General features: G+C 40.1%; 2 protein-coding genes across 2 annotated transcripts; one reads left to right on the top strand and one right to left on the bottom strand.

Annotated features, from left to right (window-relative positions):
- Positions 1–262: 262 nt before the first annotated feature.
- cd2bp2 (CD2 (cytoplasmic tail) binding protein 2) lies at positions 263–7,751 on the bottom strand. Its single transcript, XM_085351825.1, has 7 exons — positions 6,947–7,751; positions 6,537–6,615; positions 5,431–5,560; positions 2,288–2,445; positions 1,526–2,090; positions 1,364–1,449; positions 263–650 (listed from the first exon to the last, which is right to left on the bottom strand). The coding sequence occupies exons 2-7, from the start codon at positions 6,609–6,611 to the stop codon at positions 540–542; spliced, it is 1,125 nt and encodes a 374-aa protein (XP_085207951.1). The 5' UTR covers positions 6,612–6,615; positions 6,947–7,751; the 3' UTR covers positions 263–539.
- A 1,686-nt stretch (positions 7,752–9,437) lies between these two features.
- pheta2 (PH domain containing endocytic trafficking adaptor 2) lies at positions 9,438–10,782 on the top strand. The gene is made up of 3 exons (XM_085351827.1): positions 9,438–9,518; positions 9,611–9,911; positions 10,201–10,782. Exons 1-3 carry the CDS (start codon positions 9,438–9,440, stop codon positions 10,602–10,604), a joined length of 786 nt encoding a protein of 261 aa, XP_085207953.1. The 3' UTR covers positions 10,605–10,782.
- Positions 10,783–12,096: the final 1,314 nt, after the last annotated feature.

Here is a 12,096-nt window from a genome sequence, read left to right as displayed (position 1 = left end):
GAGTGGATGTAAACTCTTGACCACAACTGTATCCATCTGTGGAACCAGTGAGGATGCTTTCACACACTGCTTCTTCTTTTTGGCTTGTTTTAAATAATGACACTCTGTAATATGTGATTTTTTTTATTATGTCCAGACAGTAAAACCTTATCATTTAAAGAGGGTGTACCTTTTTTTTTTTTTTTTTTAACCATGGTTATAAGTGTAAAATACTCTACAATAACTGAATAATTCAGTCTCTCAAAATGTGCTACATGTACCGTCAACTGGAAAGGCTATTTAAACTTTCAGCACATGTCAAGAAAGAAATAAAACACAGTGAGCTTAAAATTGAGTCATCTGATTCTAAGATTAACAGAAACATGTCAGATTACTTCACCACATACATCATTTATTTAAAAAAAAGTGTACAGAAAACAAAACCAGTGTTAAAATGGCAGATCTGAAACCAAAGCCCTAAAAAAAAACATGAAAAGGCTGAGAATTGATTGTAGCTGAAACATAATATTATCTTCAAAGTTTTCAATACTCGATGTAAATCATGTATAGAGTTCAAAGTCCAGTCTCTTGGAGCTGTAGAACTGCGATCCCTCCTGGTCCACCCTCCTACAGTAAACACCACTGCTGAAATAGCCTTCATCCACCCAGTCCTGGAAAGACACCAGAAGATAAGATATTTCAAATTTCAAAGCTGAATGTCATTAGTGTTTTTAAAATTCCTTAAACCTAAAAGCTCTTAACTCTATGAGGTTCATTATTACATTGCTCTAGATCCACAACAAACACCTTTACAATTAGGATAATGTACAGTATAAGATGCTATAATCTATTCATTAATTTTCTGCCTCTTATCAGCCGAGACACCCTGACCTCTTCTTCTCAGCCACCTGCTCCAGCACTTCTAGGGGGGAAACCCTCCCAAACAGTCAACCTCACCCTATCTCAGCCCCCTTCCAAAAAGGCTCATTTCTGCTACTTCTATCTGTGATGTCATTCTTTCAATGACTACCCAAAACCATAGCTGAGATTAGGAGCATAGACTGACCAGAGAATCGACACCTTCACACTCTGTCTTCAACACAATCGATCAGTACAGTGTCTGCATTACTGCAGATGCTGCAACAGTCTGAGATACTTCGAGCAGCAACACCTCCCCAACACGGAATGGACACTCCACCCATTCCCAGTTGGAAACCCAGGCCTCAGATTTAGAGGATGAAAAGATTTTTGGTCTAAAAAGATTCGATTACCGTTATCGATGGCCAGAGAGGGAACCATTTCCCTTCTGATTATTTTAAACAGTCACCTACAAACACTTAACAGAAGTCCTGTTATTCAATTTCAAGTAGTTTTAGGAGAGTACCTGCATCTGCTGGCTTGTGAAAGGGCCGTAGACTTCTGAATTATCCTTATTTTCCCACTTGTACTCCCACATCACTTCATCGCTCACTGGATGGAAGGCAAAATGGGATTAAACAAAAAATACAGTCTTTGAAAATTAAAGCAGATAAAATAACTAAATTACCTCTATTATTGTCATCTTTGTCCTCAGCTGTTTCACCATGCTTCTCATCAAACTTGTCAGCAAACATGTCAAGCTCATCTCCTTCCTCCTCCTCACCCCCCACCGCTGGCCGCTTGCTAGTCATGCTCTTTAACATGTAGGCCAGTTTTTCGTAGGTTTGCTGATAGATTTCAAACATCCCGGATCCAACCAGTCGGTCAGCTAGCGCTGTGAGCCGATCAAGCTTTTCTTTATCCCCTTTGGTCTCCTCTGTGGATTTTTCTTCTTCCCGCAGCTTTCCCTTCTTCCGTCCTCCAAGGCCTCCTAACCGACGGAGCGCTGTAGCGACTGTTTCTCCAGGCTGCAGTAGTTCGATGACAGCTTCAGTGAGCTGGTGCTGTGTGAAGGATGCCAGTGGGTCCTCTGGAGGCTCTGCCTCTTCCCCCTCCTCCTCTTCTTCTTGGTCTGCTTGCTGTTCTTCTCTCTGTTTTTCTTCCTCTGCCTCGTCCTCATCACCTGCTCTGCGTGTCCTTTTGGCTCCAAGACCTTTCTTCTTTTTTTTGAAAGGCTGCTCTCTTATTCTCACCTGAAGAAAGAAGAGACTTTTATTACTGAACACTGTTTAAAATATGAAGCACCTGTCACCAAAATGAGATTACAAACTCGTGAAATACAAAGACACCAACACTCAAAAGCAGATTTCGGGCTGAAAAAAGCAGACAAAAAAATAAAAACAGTGAGAGAAAGAATAAACAGTGGTGTAATACAAAGGAACTCAATTACCCAGTCAATGTTATCAAGCCAGTTGTCTCTAATCTGTTGCTCCTTTTTGATGAAATAGTTCCCCTCTGAGTCAAAGTGTCCTTCTTGCATCTCCTCTTCCAGGTTGAAAGGAGTAATAGAAACTCCCTCATCAAAGTCAATGGTTGCTCCCTCTTGACCTGAAAACACAGTTGGCATAGTCGTATTAACCAACTACTCACAAATGATGCTTACGGGTTTTTTCCTGGATTAAAGCGGGTCTTTGGCAAAGCAGTATGTATGTGTTGCTATATTTGCATTTTGTTATTTATGACCATTTATTTCACTTGTGATTTTCCATTGGCTGTGACTAAAAACCCACTGGGGTGCTGCCAAAATTCGCTCTATGTAGGAAAACCCGATTGAGCCAAAACAACATCTTTCACTTGCATAGGACAGAAATCAGAGAATTCAGCACCCCTTCTCGCTAAAATGGGTTTGATTTCTTTAAAGTGGGATTAGGTAGGGACACATAATTAAGCACTTTAATCTTGATCAGGACTTTGGATTCCCACAATTAAATGAGTATAATCCTGTGATATTTAGAATACATGCTCCAACAGTTAAAACCTTGACTACCTAACCACATGTGTGAATGTACCACACAAACTGAAATTACCTAGATGTAGTCTGGATGACTAAAACAGTGTTAAAAGACAGATATACAGGGTGGGCCATTTATATGGATACAGCGTAATAACATGGGAATGGTTGGTGATATTAAAGTCCTGTTTGTGGCACATTAGTATATGTGAGGGGGCAAACTCCTCAAGATGGGTGGTGACCATGGTGGCCATTTAGAAGTCGGCCATCTTGGATACAACTTTTGTTTTTTCAATAGGAAGAGGGCCATGTGACACATCAAACTTATTGGTAATGTCACAAGAAAAACAATGGTGTGCTTGGTTTCAACGTAACTTTATTCTTTCATGAGTTATTTACAAGTTTCTGCCCACTTATAAAACATGTTCAATGTGCTGACCATTGGGTTGGATTGTCAATGCAACCCTCTTCTCCCACTCTTCACACACTGATAGCAACACCGCAGGAGAAATGCCAGCACAGGCATCCAGTATCCGTAGTTTCAGGTGCTGCACATCTCGTATCTTCACACCATAGACAATTGCCTTCAGATGACCCCAAAGATAAAAGTCTAAGGGGGTCAGATCGGGAGACCTTGGGGGCCATTCAACTGGCCCACGACGACCAATCCACTTTCCAGGAAACTGTTCATCTAGGAATGCTCATGACCTGGCACCCATAATGTGGTGGTTCACCATCTTGCTGGAAAAACTCATGGAACGTACCAGCTTCAGTGCATAAAGAGGGAAACACATCATCATGTAGTAATTTCAAATATCCAGCGGCCTTGAGGTTTCCATTGATGAAGAATGGACCCACTATCGTTGTACCCCATATACCACACCAAACCATCACTTTTGTTGGTCCAACAGTCTTGGAGGGATCCATCCAATGTGGGTTAATGTCAGACCAATAGCGTTGGTTTTGTTTGTTAACTTCACCATTCACATAAAAGTTTGCCTCATCACTGAACAAAATCTTCTGTGTGAACTGAGGGTCCTGTTCCAATTTTTGTTTTTCCCATTCTGCAAATTCTGTGCGCCGATCTGGGTCATCCTCGTTGAGATGCTGCAGTAGCTGGAGTTTGTAAGGGTGACATTTGTGAGTAGCTAATATCCGCCAAAGGGATGTTTGACTAATGCCACTCTCCAGTGACATGCAGCGAGTGCTACGCTGTGGGCTCTTGCTGAATGAAGCTAGGATAGCCACTGATGTTTCTTCTTTAGTGACAGATTTCTTGCGTCCACATTTTGGCAAATCCTACACTGAACCAGTTTCACGAAACTTAGCAAGCAGTTTGCTGACTGTAGCATGGGAGATGGGTGGTCTCGCAGGGTGTCTTGCATTGAAATCTGCTGCAATGACCCGGTTACTGCGTTCACCAGATATCAACGCAATTTCGATCCGCTCCTCACGTGTTAACCTCTTCGACATGTCAATGGCTGCGAACACAGAGAAACTTGTAAATAACTCATGAAAGAATAAAGTTACGTTGAAACCAAGCACACCATTGTTTTTCTTGTGACATTACCAATAAGTTTGATGTGTCACATGGCCCTCTTCCTATTGAAAAAACAAAAGTTGTATCCAAGATGGCCGACTTCTAAATGGCCACCATGGTCACCACCCATCTTGAGGAGTTTGCCTCCTCACATATACTAATGTGCCACAAACAGGACTTTAATATCACCAACCATTCCCATGTTATTACGCTGTATCCATATAAATGGCCCACCCTGTACATGCTCCAACAGTTAAAACCTTGACTACCTAACCACATGTGTGAATGTACCACACAAACTGAAATTACCTAGATGTAGTGTGGATGACTAAAACTGTGTTAAAAGACAGATATACAACAAAAATAAACTGTTTGGCACTGTAGAATTGCATTTGCACTGCATTTCGTTGCCCTGTACCTGTGCATGTGCAATGACAATAAAGTTGAATTCTATTCTATTCTAGAAGGTGTCCCGCTTGTCCCTCAGAGTGACTCATCATTTGGTGTTTCGAAATGCTTTGGGTTTAGCAACTAATGTTAACAAAGTAGAAGTTATATGCAAAGTGCTGTGTGTCTGCACTTTAAAGCAACACAACTAACTAAAAAGACAGTACGACCAATGCATGAAGGCCAAGTAAAACAAGGCAATGCTCAAGTGAATCCTCCAAAATTTGCTCAGATAACACAAGGGTGTACGATGTGTCTCTGTAACTGTTCAGCTGACAAAGACACACTGAAATCACCAGTCAACTAAAACTCATTTGGCCAAAAATTACTGTCAACTTAACAGACCTATGATATGTTATCCCCTTCAGCAATTACTTTTCCAAAGTGGCACTACCTCTACTATACGCAAAACATTCCAGGGGGAAATAAAAGGAATCATAATATCTCATAAAATCCAAATTCTAAGAAATCAAACTGTCCCTTTAAAGAAATAAAGGGACAGTTCTAAATTTGACTCAATGTGGGGGAAATAAACATGTGAAGAGTAAACAGGACCACTTAAGAGTTACAGATACAGCTTAAATAATCAACATACCCTCAACATCATCACTGTCTAAAATATTATATTTGCTGCTGTTTGTGTCCTCTCCTTCATCCTCTTCATCGCTGTCAAGGGAATGTTTACCCTTAAACCTGGAGCCTGGTCCGCTGACAGCTTCACAACTCTATTTCGAGAGTAGAAGAAAAATAAAAATAACACAAATATTTCACCAAGTGAATTGAAATGACATAAAAAAGATGTATTGACTACTCCTATTTCATCAATTAGTTTTTGAAAAATAAACAAAACAGACACACACACAGAGTAGTGTGCTTTTAATGGTTTCGTCCAAAGAAAAAAATAAATAAAAAGGCTCTAACATTTTATTAAATGTGCCAAAGCACACGAAAAACTCTCTCAGTTAATGCTGCTTCTGCTGTGGTCAAATTGAATTCTTCGGCCACCAAATATAGTCTTTACTAGAGTAAAGGTTATTTGCTTATACGATGCATCTGTGTTTTTAGGATGACTATGAACTACAAATGACTGAGGTTTTTAATGTCATCAATTATATTTGCTGTACAATAATTCCATCCTGGGAAAGAACAGCTCAAAAAAAGCCGTTAAAAGCCCAAATTTAGCATGACATTCACGCCCTGACTGTATGTAAACATCTGCAGCTTTGCACTTGCTTTGAGCATCTCTGGTACAGATGCTTATGTGGCGTTAAGCTGTCTCTTTAGAACATGTTGCTAACTAGTTTGTTACATCAAAAGCTGAAACACTGCTAAATGACCACACATTTGCGTTTTTCAATACACTAAATACATAATAGATAAACACAGGCCAATATGTTGACATCAGATTATTTCACTCTACGAAAGTTAGTGTTAGCACCACCTAACTTTCTATTATTATTGACTATATACACAACTGTATGCATGACACTGACAAATACTTCAGAGCTAAATTTCGGTAACTGACTTATACTGGCGCATTATTGTGCCATTTTAACATTGGAGATATCGAAAGTACGTGTGTGATGCTTGGCTGTAAACAACTAGTAAGAATCTAATTGCACTACAAAATAATTATTGCTAACCTATGCCACCACAGCAGTCTATACTTTTTAAATAACCGTGTAAAGAAGACAGCATTACCTTTTTATTCGGGACATCGTCTTCGAGGTCAAACTCTCCGTTGCCATCCTCAAATGTTACTTTTCTTTTCGACATGGTGCTACAGGAGGAAAAACAGTGACTCTTTTATTCCCGTGAAGTGGAGGTGAAGGTGAGCTGTGATGTTACTTGAGCAGTTTTATGAAACTTTTAAGGCGCGTAGCCCTGTAACGTTGTAATAATTAGCCCTGAACATGCAACTCAGGTTAGCTCTGTGGCTAACATGTTAGCCAAAAACATGAGCTACAAACCACATGCAAATATTACATCTCAAAACGCCTTTGTAGATGTGAAATAACATTTACTGAGTATAATGTTTGCACGCTATAGGTGAAATATGAAAAAGAATCTATTAAAATAATGTTTTGCTGTAAAATGATGTAAAAACTTGCCGAAAATTATTCAAACGACGTTCGTTTTCGACTCAGTTTCTTCTTTTCATGTTTTCACGTTGTCGTTAACAAACAGCGATACGGCGCACTACCGCCACCAGCTGACGAGGAGTATGAATTGGCTTGTATTGTCTTGATGCATGCTCAATCATCCAGGTAAGTAAAAATCCCAAAAGTTGATTCTGTTTACTTAATCATCCACTGAAAACGCTAGATGAACAGAATCAGCTTTTGGGGAATTGGATCGTATATTTCAGAAATACGTGTATTACAGACGTATATAGTGAGTTGTGTGTGAGGCTGGACAATTAGAAAGGAGAAAAGAACTTGTTACGATTGGTTAGGCAGAGAGGTCGGGCTGGATGGGATTTAGTTGTTAAAGATAGAGATAGAAAAGTACTAATGAGTAAAGAGAAAGTTCTTAGACTTAGAGGTGGCGATGAAGGAAGAAAATGCGTGAGATAGGAGAATAGTTAGTGAAAGTCAGTAGGAGCAAGACAGAATACATGTGTGTGAATCAGAGGCGGGTGTAACAGTGAAGCTCCAAATGCTAGAGGTTGTGAAAGTGGATGGGTTCAAATACCTGGGATCAACCATCCAAACTAAAGGACAATGCTCTAAAGAGGTGAAAAAGAGAGTGCAGGCAGGGGAGTGTTGGTGGATACAAGTGTCAGGGCTGATGAGTAACAGAAAAAAAGCAGCAAGAAAGATTTACAAGGTGGTAGTGAGAGATGCCATGATGTGAAGACTGTGGCACTTACAAAAATACAGGAGGCAGCGATGAATATCCAAAGTATATAAGACATCCAAGGCCTTATATACCAAGAAAGGGCTCCTCAGTGTATAAGGCCTTTGATGTCTTTACACGTTGGAGCCTTTTAGATTCTAAATTCTCTGAGGGCCATAAGGATAAAAAGGATAAGTGGATGTCAAAAACAGACACAAGCAAAGAAACGATGAGCTACATTTTCAGGAGGCCATTTAATGTTTTTCTGCTTTTAGATATATGGATAAATATATACTTTTTCTGAACAAAGTTCAAGATACAAGGGACATTTGCCTCACATACAATGAGAGACTTGATCTAAACTTAACTGATATTAAGTTTAGATCAAGTGACAGAAAATGCAGAAGTGAGAGGGCTGAGCATCTCACTTCCAGGTAGCACTTCTTGTCAGTAAGGTTGGTTTCAACTGCCGGTGTATGACCCATCAGCTCAAAGCAGACTCAAGCGCAGAGGCGAGAGAATATAATGTTACCAGGGTTTTGTTACCAGGAAGTGGGTCGAGTTATTTATATTTCAACGCTCGTCCTCTTGTTCATGAGGGAGAACCGGTGGTAGTAACCTGAAACTATACATTCAAACATTGTCTGGATCTGGAGGAGAACAATCGGCTTCACGAGCAGGAATGACAGGAATCAAAGAAAATATGTGCGAATGTAATTAAGGTAAAGTCCACGCGAGAGGGCAAACTGACCCCGTGAGCGATTTATCATTGGCAGGGGTGAGTCTGAGACACCGTTTTCTATTATGTCACTGTTGTTTATAGTTACTAGACAAGAGTGTCGGATTTTGGTCGATACAATTTAGCTGCACAGCTATACACCTGTTTTCACTGTGACTGTAACTTACTTATAGAAAAAGCTCGTAATGGTTGAAAAAGCAGTATGAACACAGCAGTACAGCAGTAATAAATTTACTGTGTTGGATCTAGTTTTTACTGCTGTATATGCAAGTATTGCAGTTTTTCGGTTCCTCCGTGACATGACATGGCGAGATTATTTAGCGTGGCTTAAATGGCTTAAAATTCATTCAAATCACATTTAAAAGACATTAAAATCAAAAGCAAAAAGTTAAAGGTACACAAACCAATTAAAGTTAAATAATCTGTACACTTTTAATATTTGCAGACTGTTTCACTAGAAACAGAAGATAAAATCTGCCTTGCTTGGTTTCACTGTAATAGGGAAAACAGAGTAAGCTTGACTCTGATGACCTGAAATATCATTGCTTAATTTTTTCGAATTATTTATTTAGTTTTGAGTCCGTTTTTTGAGTTTTTTCTATTGTTTCAAAATGTTTCATTTTGTGTTGCTACGTTGTGGATGCGGTCGACTCACAGTCATGTAGAAAAATCAAAGCCTTGTGTAAAATCAGACAGGTCATGTTAATAAATGTAACTAACCTGACACTGACTAAAAATGATGTTAGTTTTATTAGTACACATACTTTTCATAATTTTCATCAAGTATTTTTTCATTTTTATTTGTTTTCTTGAACACCTGCCTTTACTTTTTAACTTTCATGGATGTTTTGTATCATACCAACAAATCCATTTTGCTTTGACACACATAAAACAAGTACAGTAATTTAAGGGCCATGCATGTTTTGCCGTATCACTCTTCTGTCATGTGTTCGTTACATCTAGTGCAGATTTTGGTATAAATATCATCCGAATGCATCAGCGCTTTCTCCTTTTCAGGTGTTGTGATGAAGCTTCATGAGAAGATTTTAACCCATTACCTCTCGTGCACATCTCCAGTGGATAAAGAGGGATATCTCAACAAAAGGGTTTGAGATGATATACATCATAAACAATGTGAAATCACTTTTCATGTGCAAATACAATCTTTTGACTTCATTTATCTTAAATGTCCCCGTAGAAAAAACGAAATGACACCTACCACCGGCGGTGGTTTGTCCTGAAGGCAAACTTGCTTTTTTACCAGGAGCGCCCAGCTGACAGACACCTGCTGGGTGTCATTGTGCTGGAAGGGTGTGCTGTTCAGCACTCGGAGACCGATGGACATTTTACCTTCTCCCTGGTGTTTGGGCCTGGACTCAAAACCTACAGATTTGCAGCAATAGATCGCCAGGGTCAAGAGAGTTGGGTGAAAGCTCTCCACTCAGCCAGCCACTGTTACCTCTCCATGGTGGTGAAAGACCTAGCGAGACAGTATGAAGGTGTGTTAGGAGTACTGCCACCTATACATCAAATTCTCATGTGTTTTTTGCTTTCAATCAGCCATTTTTATATGTTTTTAATCTATGGTTTGCCCAACACTTAAACAGCTCACTGAGCTTTTAAAAAAAATATAAAAATAGAATAGTCTGGTTTGATTACAGCAAGTTATTTCCCCTAGTCCTGAAATATCACAGCACATAACCTGAATGTAAAATTTAACTGTTGAAATTTTTACACTTTATATATACAAGCAGGGTTCTCTGTTCATATTTTGGTTTCTATTCACAGAAGCTAAGCGGCAGCAAAGCCTGGGTGAGTCCCACCCCTCTGTCAGTGCCCTCAAGCTGCCCACAAACAGCTTCTTATTCACCACAATGCAGCAAACAGCAGTAGTCAGAGAGGGGAGGAGCTTCAGTGCCAGCACCCTTTTACAAGCACCTTCCATACCAGCTAAAGTAGTGGCAAAAAAATCCCCCAAACTCTGGACCAGGAGACATGCTTGTGTCACACCTCTTAATGGACCAGCACCTTTGTATGGGGAGTGGCCTTTGGTGGGATTTGACCTGTTCGAGGATTTTAGCAAACTCCATGATTATTATGGCCAGGAAGTGAAGAAAGTGCGAGAGGACTGGCTGAAAAGTCGTCAAAAAGAAGAGGACCACACTGATCAAGATCTTATTGACCTGGGGTGAAAGAAAAAAGAGTTTAGTGTTTCCTTAGGAGGAACTGAGATGGGGTGAGTCATGTGTGTCAAAGAGGAAGCGAGCCTGTTTTAGTATTTTGACATTTTTGGCAGACACCTGACATCTGTCTGATCAACGCCGGTCATTTTTTAGATTAGCTTTAAACTCTTTGCAGAAAGTTCAGATTTTCTAGATTCTGTGAAGAAAACACACTGGAATGTAAAGCAGGGTAGATGCTGTTCAAAGGGGCCTTTTCTTTTTATATTTTATGGCAATATTTTACACCTGTGATTTTCTTGCTGTGGGATGCCCACCATGATGCAGTATTAAATAAAAGAGTATTATATGAAATTCACTGTACGATCAAATAAAACATGTCTATTGTTTTTTTATGACTTGTAACTGGTTCGTTGGCATGTTGACACACAACTTTGATGCACAAAATACAAATAAACATAACTCCTAAGAGCCCCTTCTTAAATCTACACCTGTGATTAACAGTGGTGGTAAGAAAGTCCATGTTCTGAAGGAAGATGAGCTTAAATACCATCCAAAGCAAAAGAAAGGAGAGAGTGCAAGCATGAGTGTCACCGGTGATTTGTGACAGAAGGATGGCAGCAAGAGTGAAAGGGAAGGTTTAGAAGATGGTAGCGAGACCGGCTACCATGTATGGTTTGGAGATGGTTGCACTGACAAAAATACAAGAGGTGACAGAGTTGAGGATGTTAAGCTTTTCATTTGCAGGTTAGAAATCAGTACATCAGAGGGACAGATCAGAAAGTCAGAGCGGCAAGGCTGAGGTGGTTTGGGCATGTAAAGAGCAGGGATTGTGGATACACTGGACAAAGGGTGGAGGAAAACCACAGAGAAGATTCATGGATGTAGTGAAGGAGGGTTTCTGTGACAGAGGAGGTAGATGAGCCGCTGTGGTGATTTCTAAAAGGAGCAGCCGAAAGAAGAAGAAGCAGTGGATGGATGACTGAGAACCTGCACAGAGAAGAAGAAGCAATGAAGGAACATGAACAGTAGAGGGAGCTGCAGGCACAGTGTGTGACTGACTGATTTATAGACGCATGCAAGAGACACAAAGAATGCAGCTGGTGTTACATATTTAAGAAAATTTAGTGGCTTTAGTTAAGTTAGTTGCTGCTTACTTTTATCAGCAGCGTCCACAATTCAGCTGTCCTGCAACTTGAAAAACAACAACAGACACCTGAAGTGCTTTTGAAATTCACTGAATGGCGACTGATGTAACACAATCACAGATGGACTCAAATAACCAAATAGAGTAACCTCAGACTGGACGGTGATCAAACACACATTATGACATTACAAACTCTCATGTCTCCCGTGTCACTCCAATTTGCCAAGACCGTCTTCCCCATAGGTCAAGCAGGGAGCTTCTCCACATTCCAGACCCTACATACACACATACCAATCATCCAGAAATGATAGATGGCTTCTCAAGAGCGTGGTGGGATGCATCACATTACAGCACAGG

This window comes from Diplotaxodon limnothrissa, linkage group LG4 (assembly GCF_057381915.1).
Source record: "Diplotaxodon limnothrissa isolate DT_005_m linkage group LG4, D_limnothrissa_male_GT1.1, whole genome shotgun sequence".
Taxonomy (NCBI): domain Eukaryota; kingdom Metazoa; phylum Chordata; class Actinopteri; order Cichliformes; family Cichlidae; genus Diplotaxodon; species Diplotaxodon limnothrissa.
This window is presented reverse-complemented; position numbering and strand designations above follow the sequence as displayed.

Bases quoted from the DNA above. Each gene is read 5' to 3' on its own strand.
- cd2bp2 (XM_085351825.1), bottom strand. From the start codon at position 6,611: ATGTCGAAAAGAAAAGTAACATTTGAGGATGGCAACGGAGAGTTTGAC. The intron at 2,446-5,430 runs GTATGTTGATTA...CTGTGTTTTCAG, and splicing joins AGACAGTGATGATGTTGAGG to GTCAAGAGGGAGCAACCATT. The intron at 1,450-1,525 runs GTAATTTAGTTA...CCTTCCATCCAG, and splicing joins CAAAGATGACAATAATAGAG to TGAGCGATGAAGTGATGTGG.
- pheta2 (XM_085351827.1), top strand. From the start codon at position 9,438: ATGAAGCTTCATGAGAAGATTTTAACCCATTACCTCTCGTGCACATCT. The intron at 9,519-9,610 runs GTTTGAGATGAT...ATGTCCCCGTAG, and splicing joins AGGGATATCTCAACAAAAGG to AAAAAACGAAATGACACCTA. The intron at 9,912-10,200 runs GTGTGTTAGGAG...TTCTATTCACAG, and splicing joins CCTAGCGAGACAGTATGAAG to AAGCTAAGCGGCAGCAAAGC.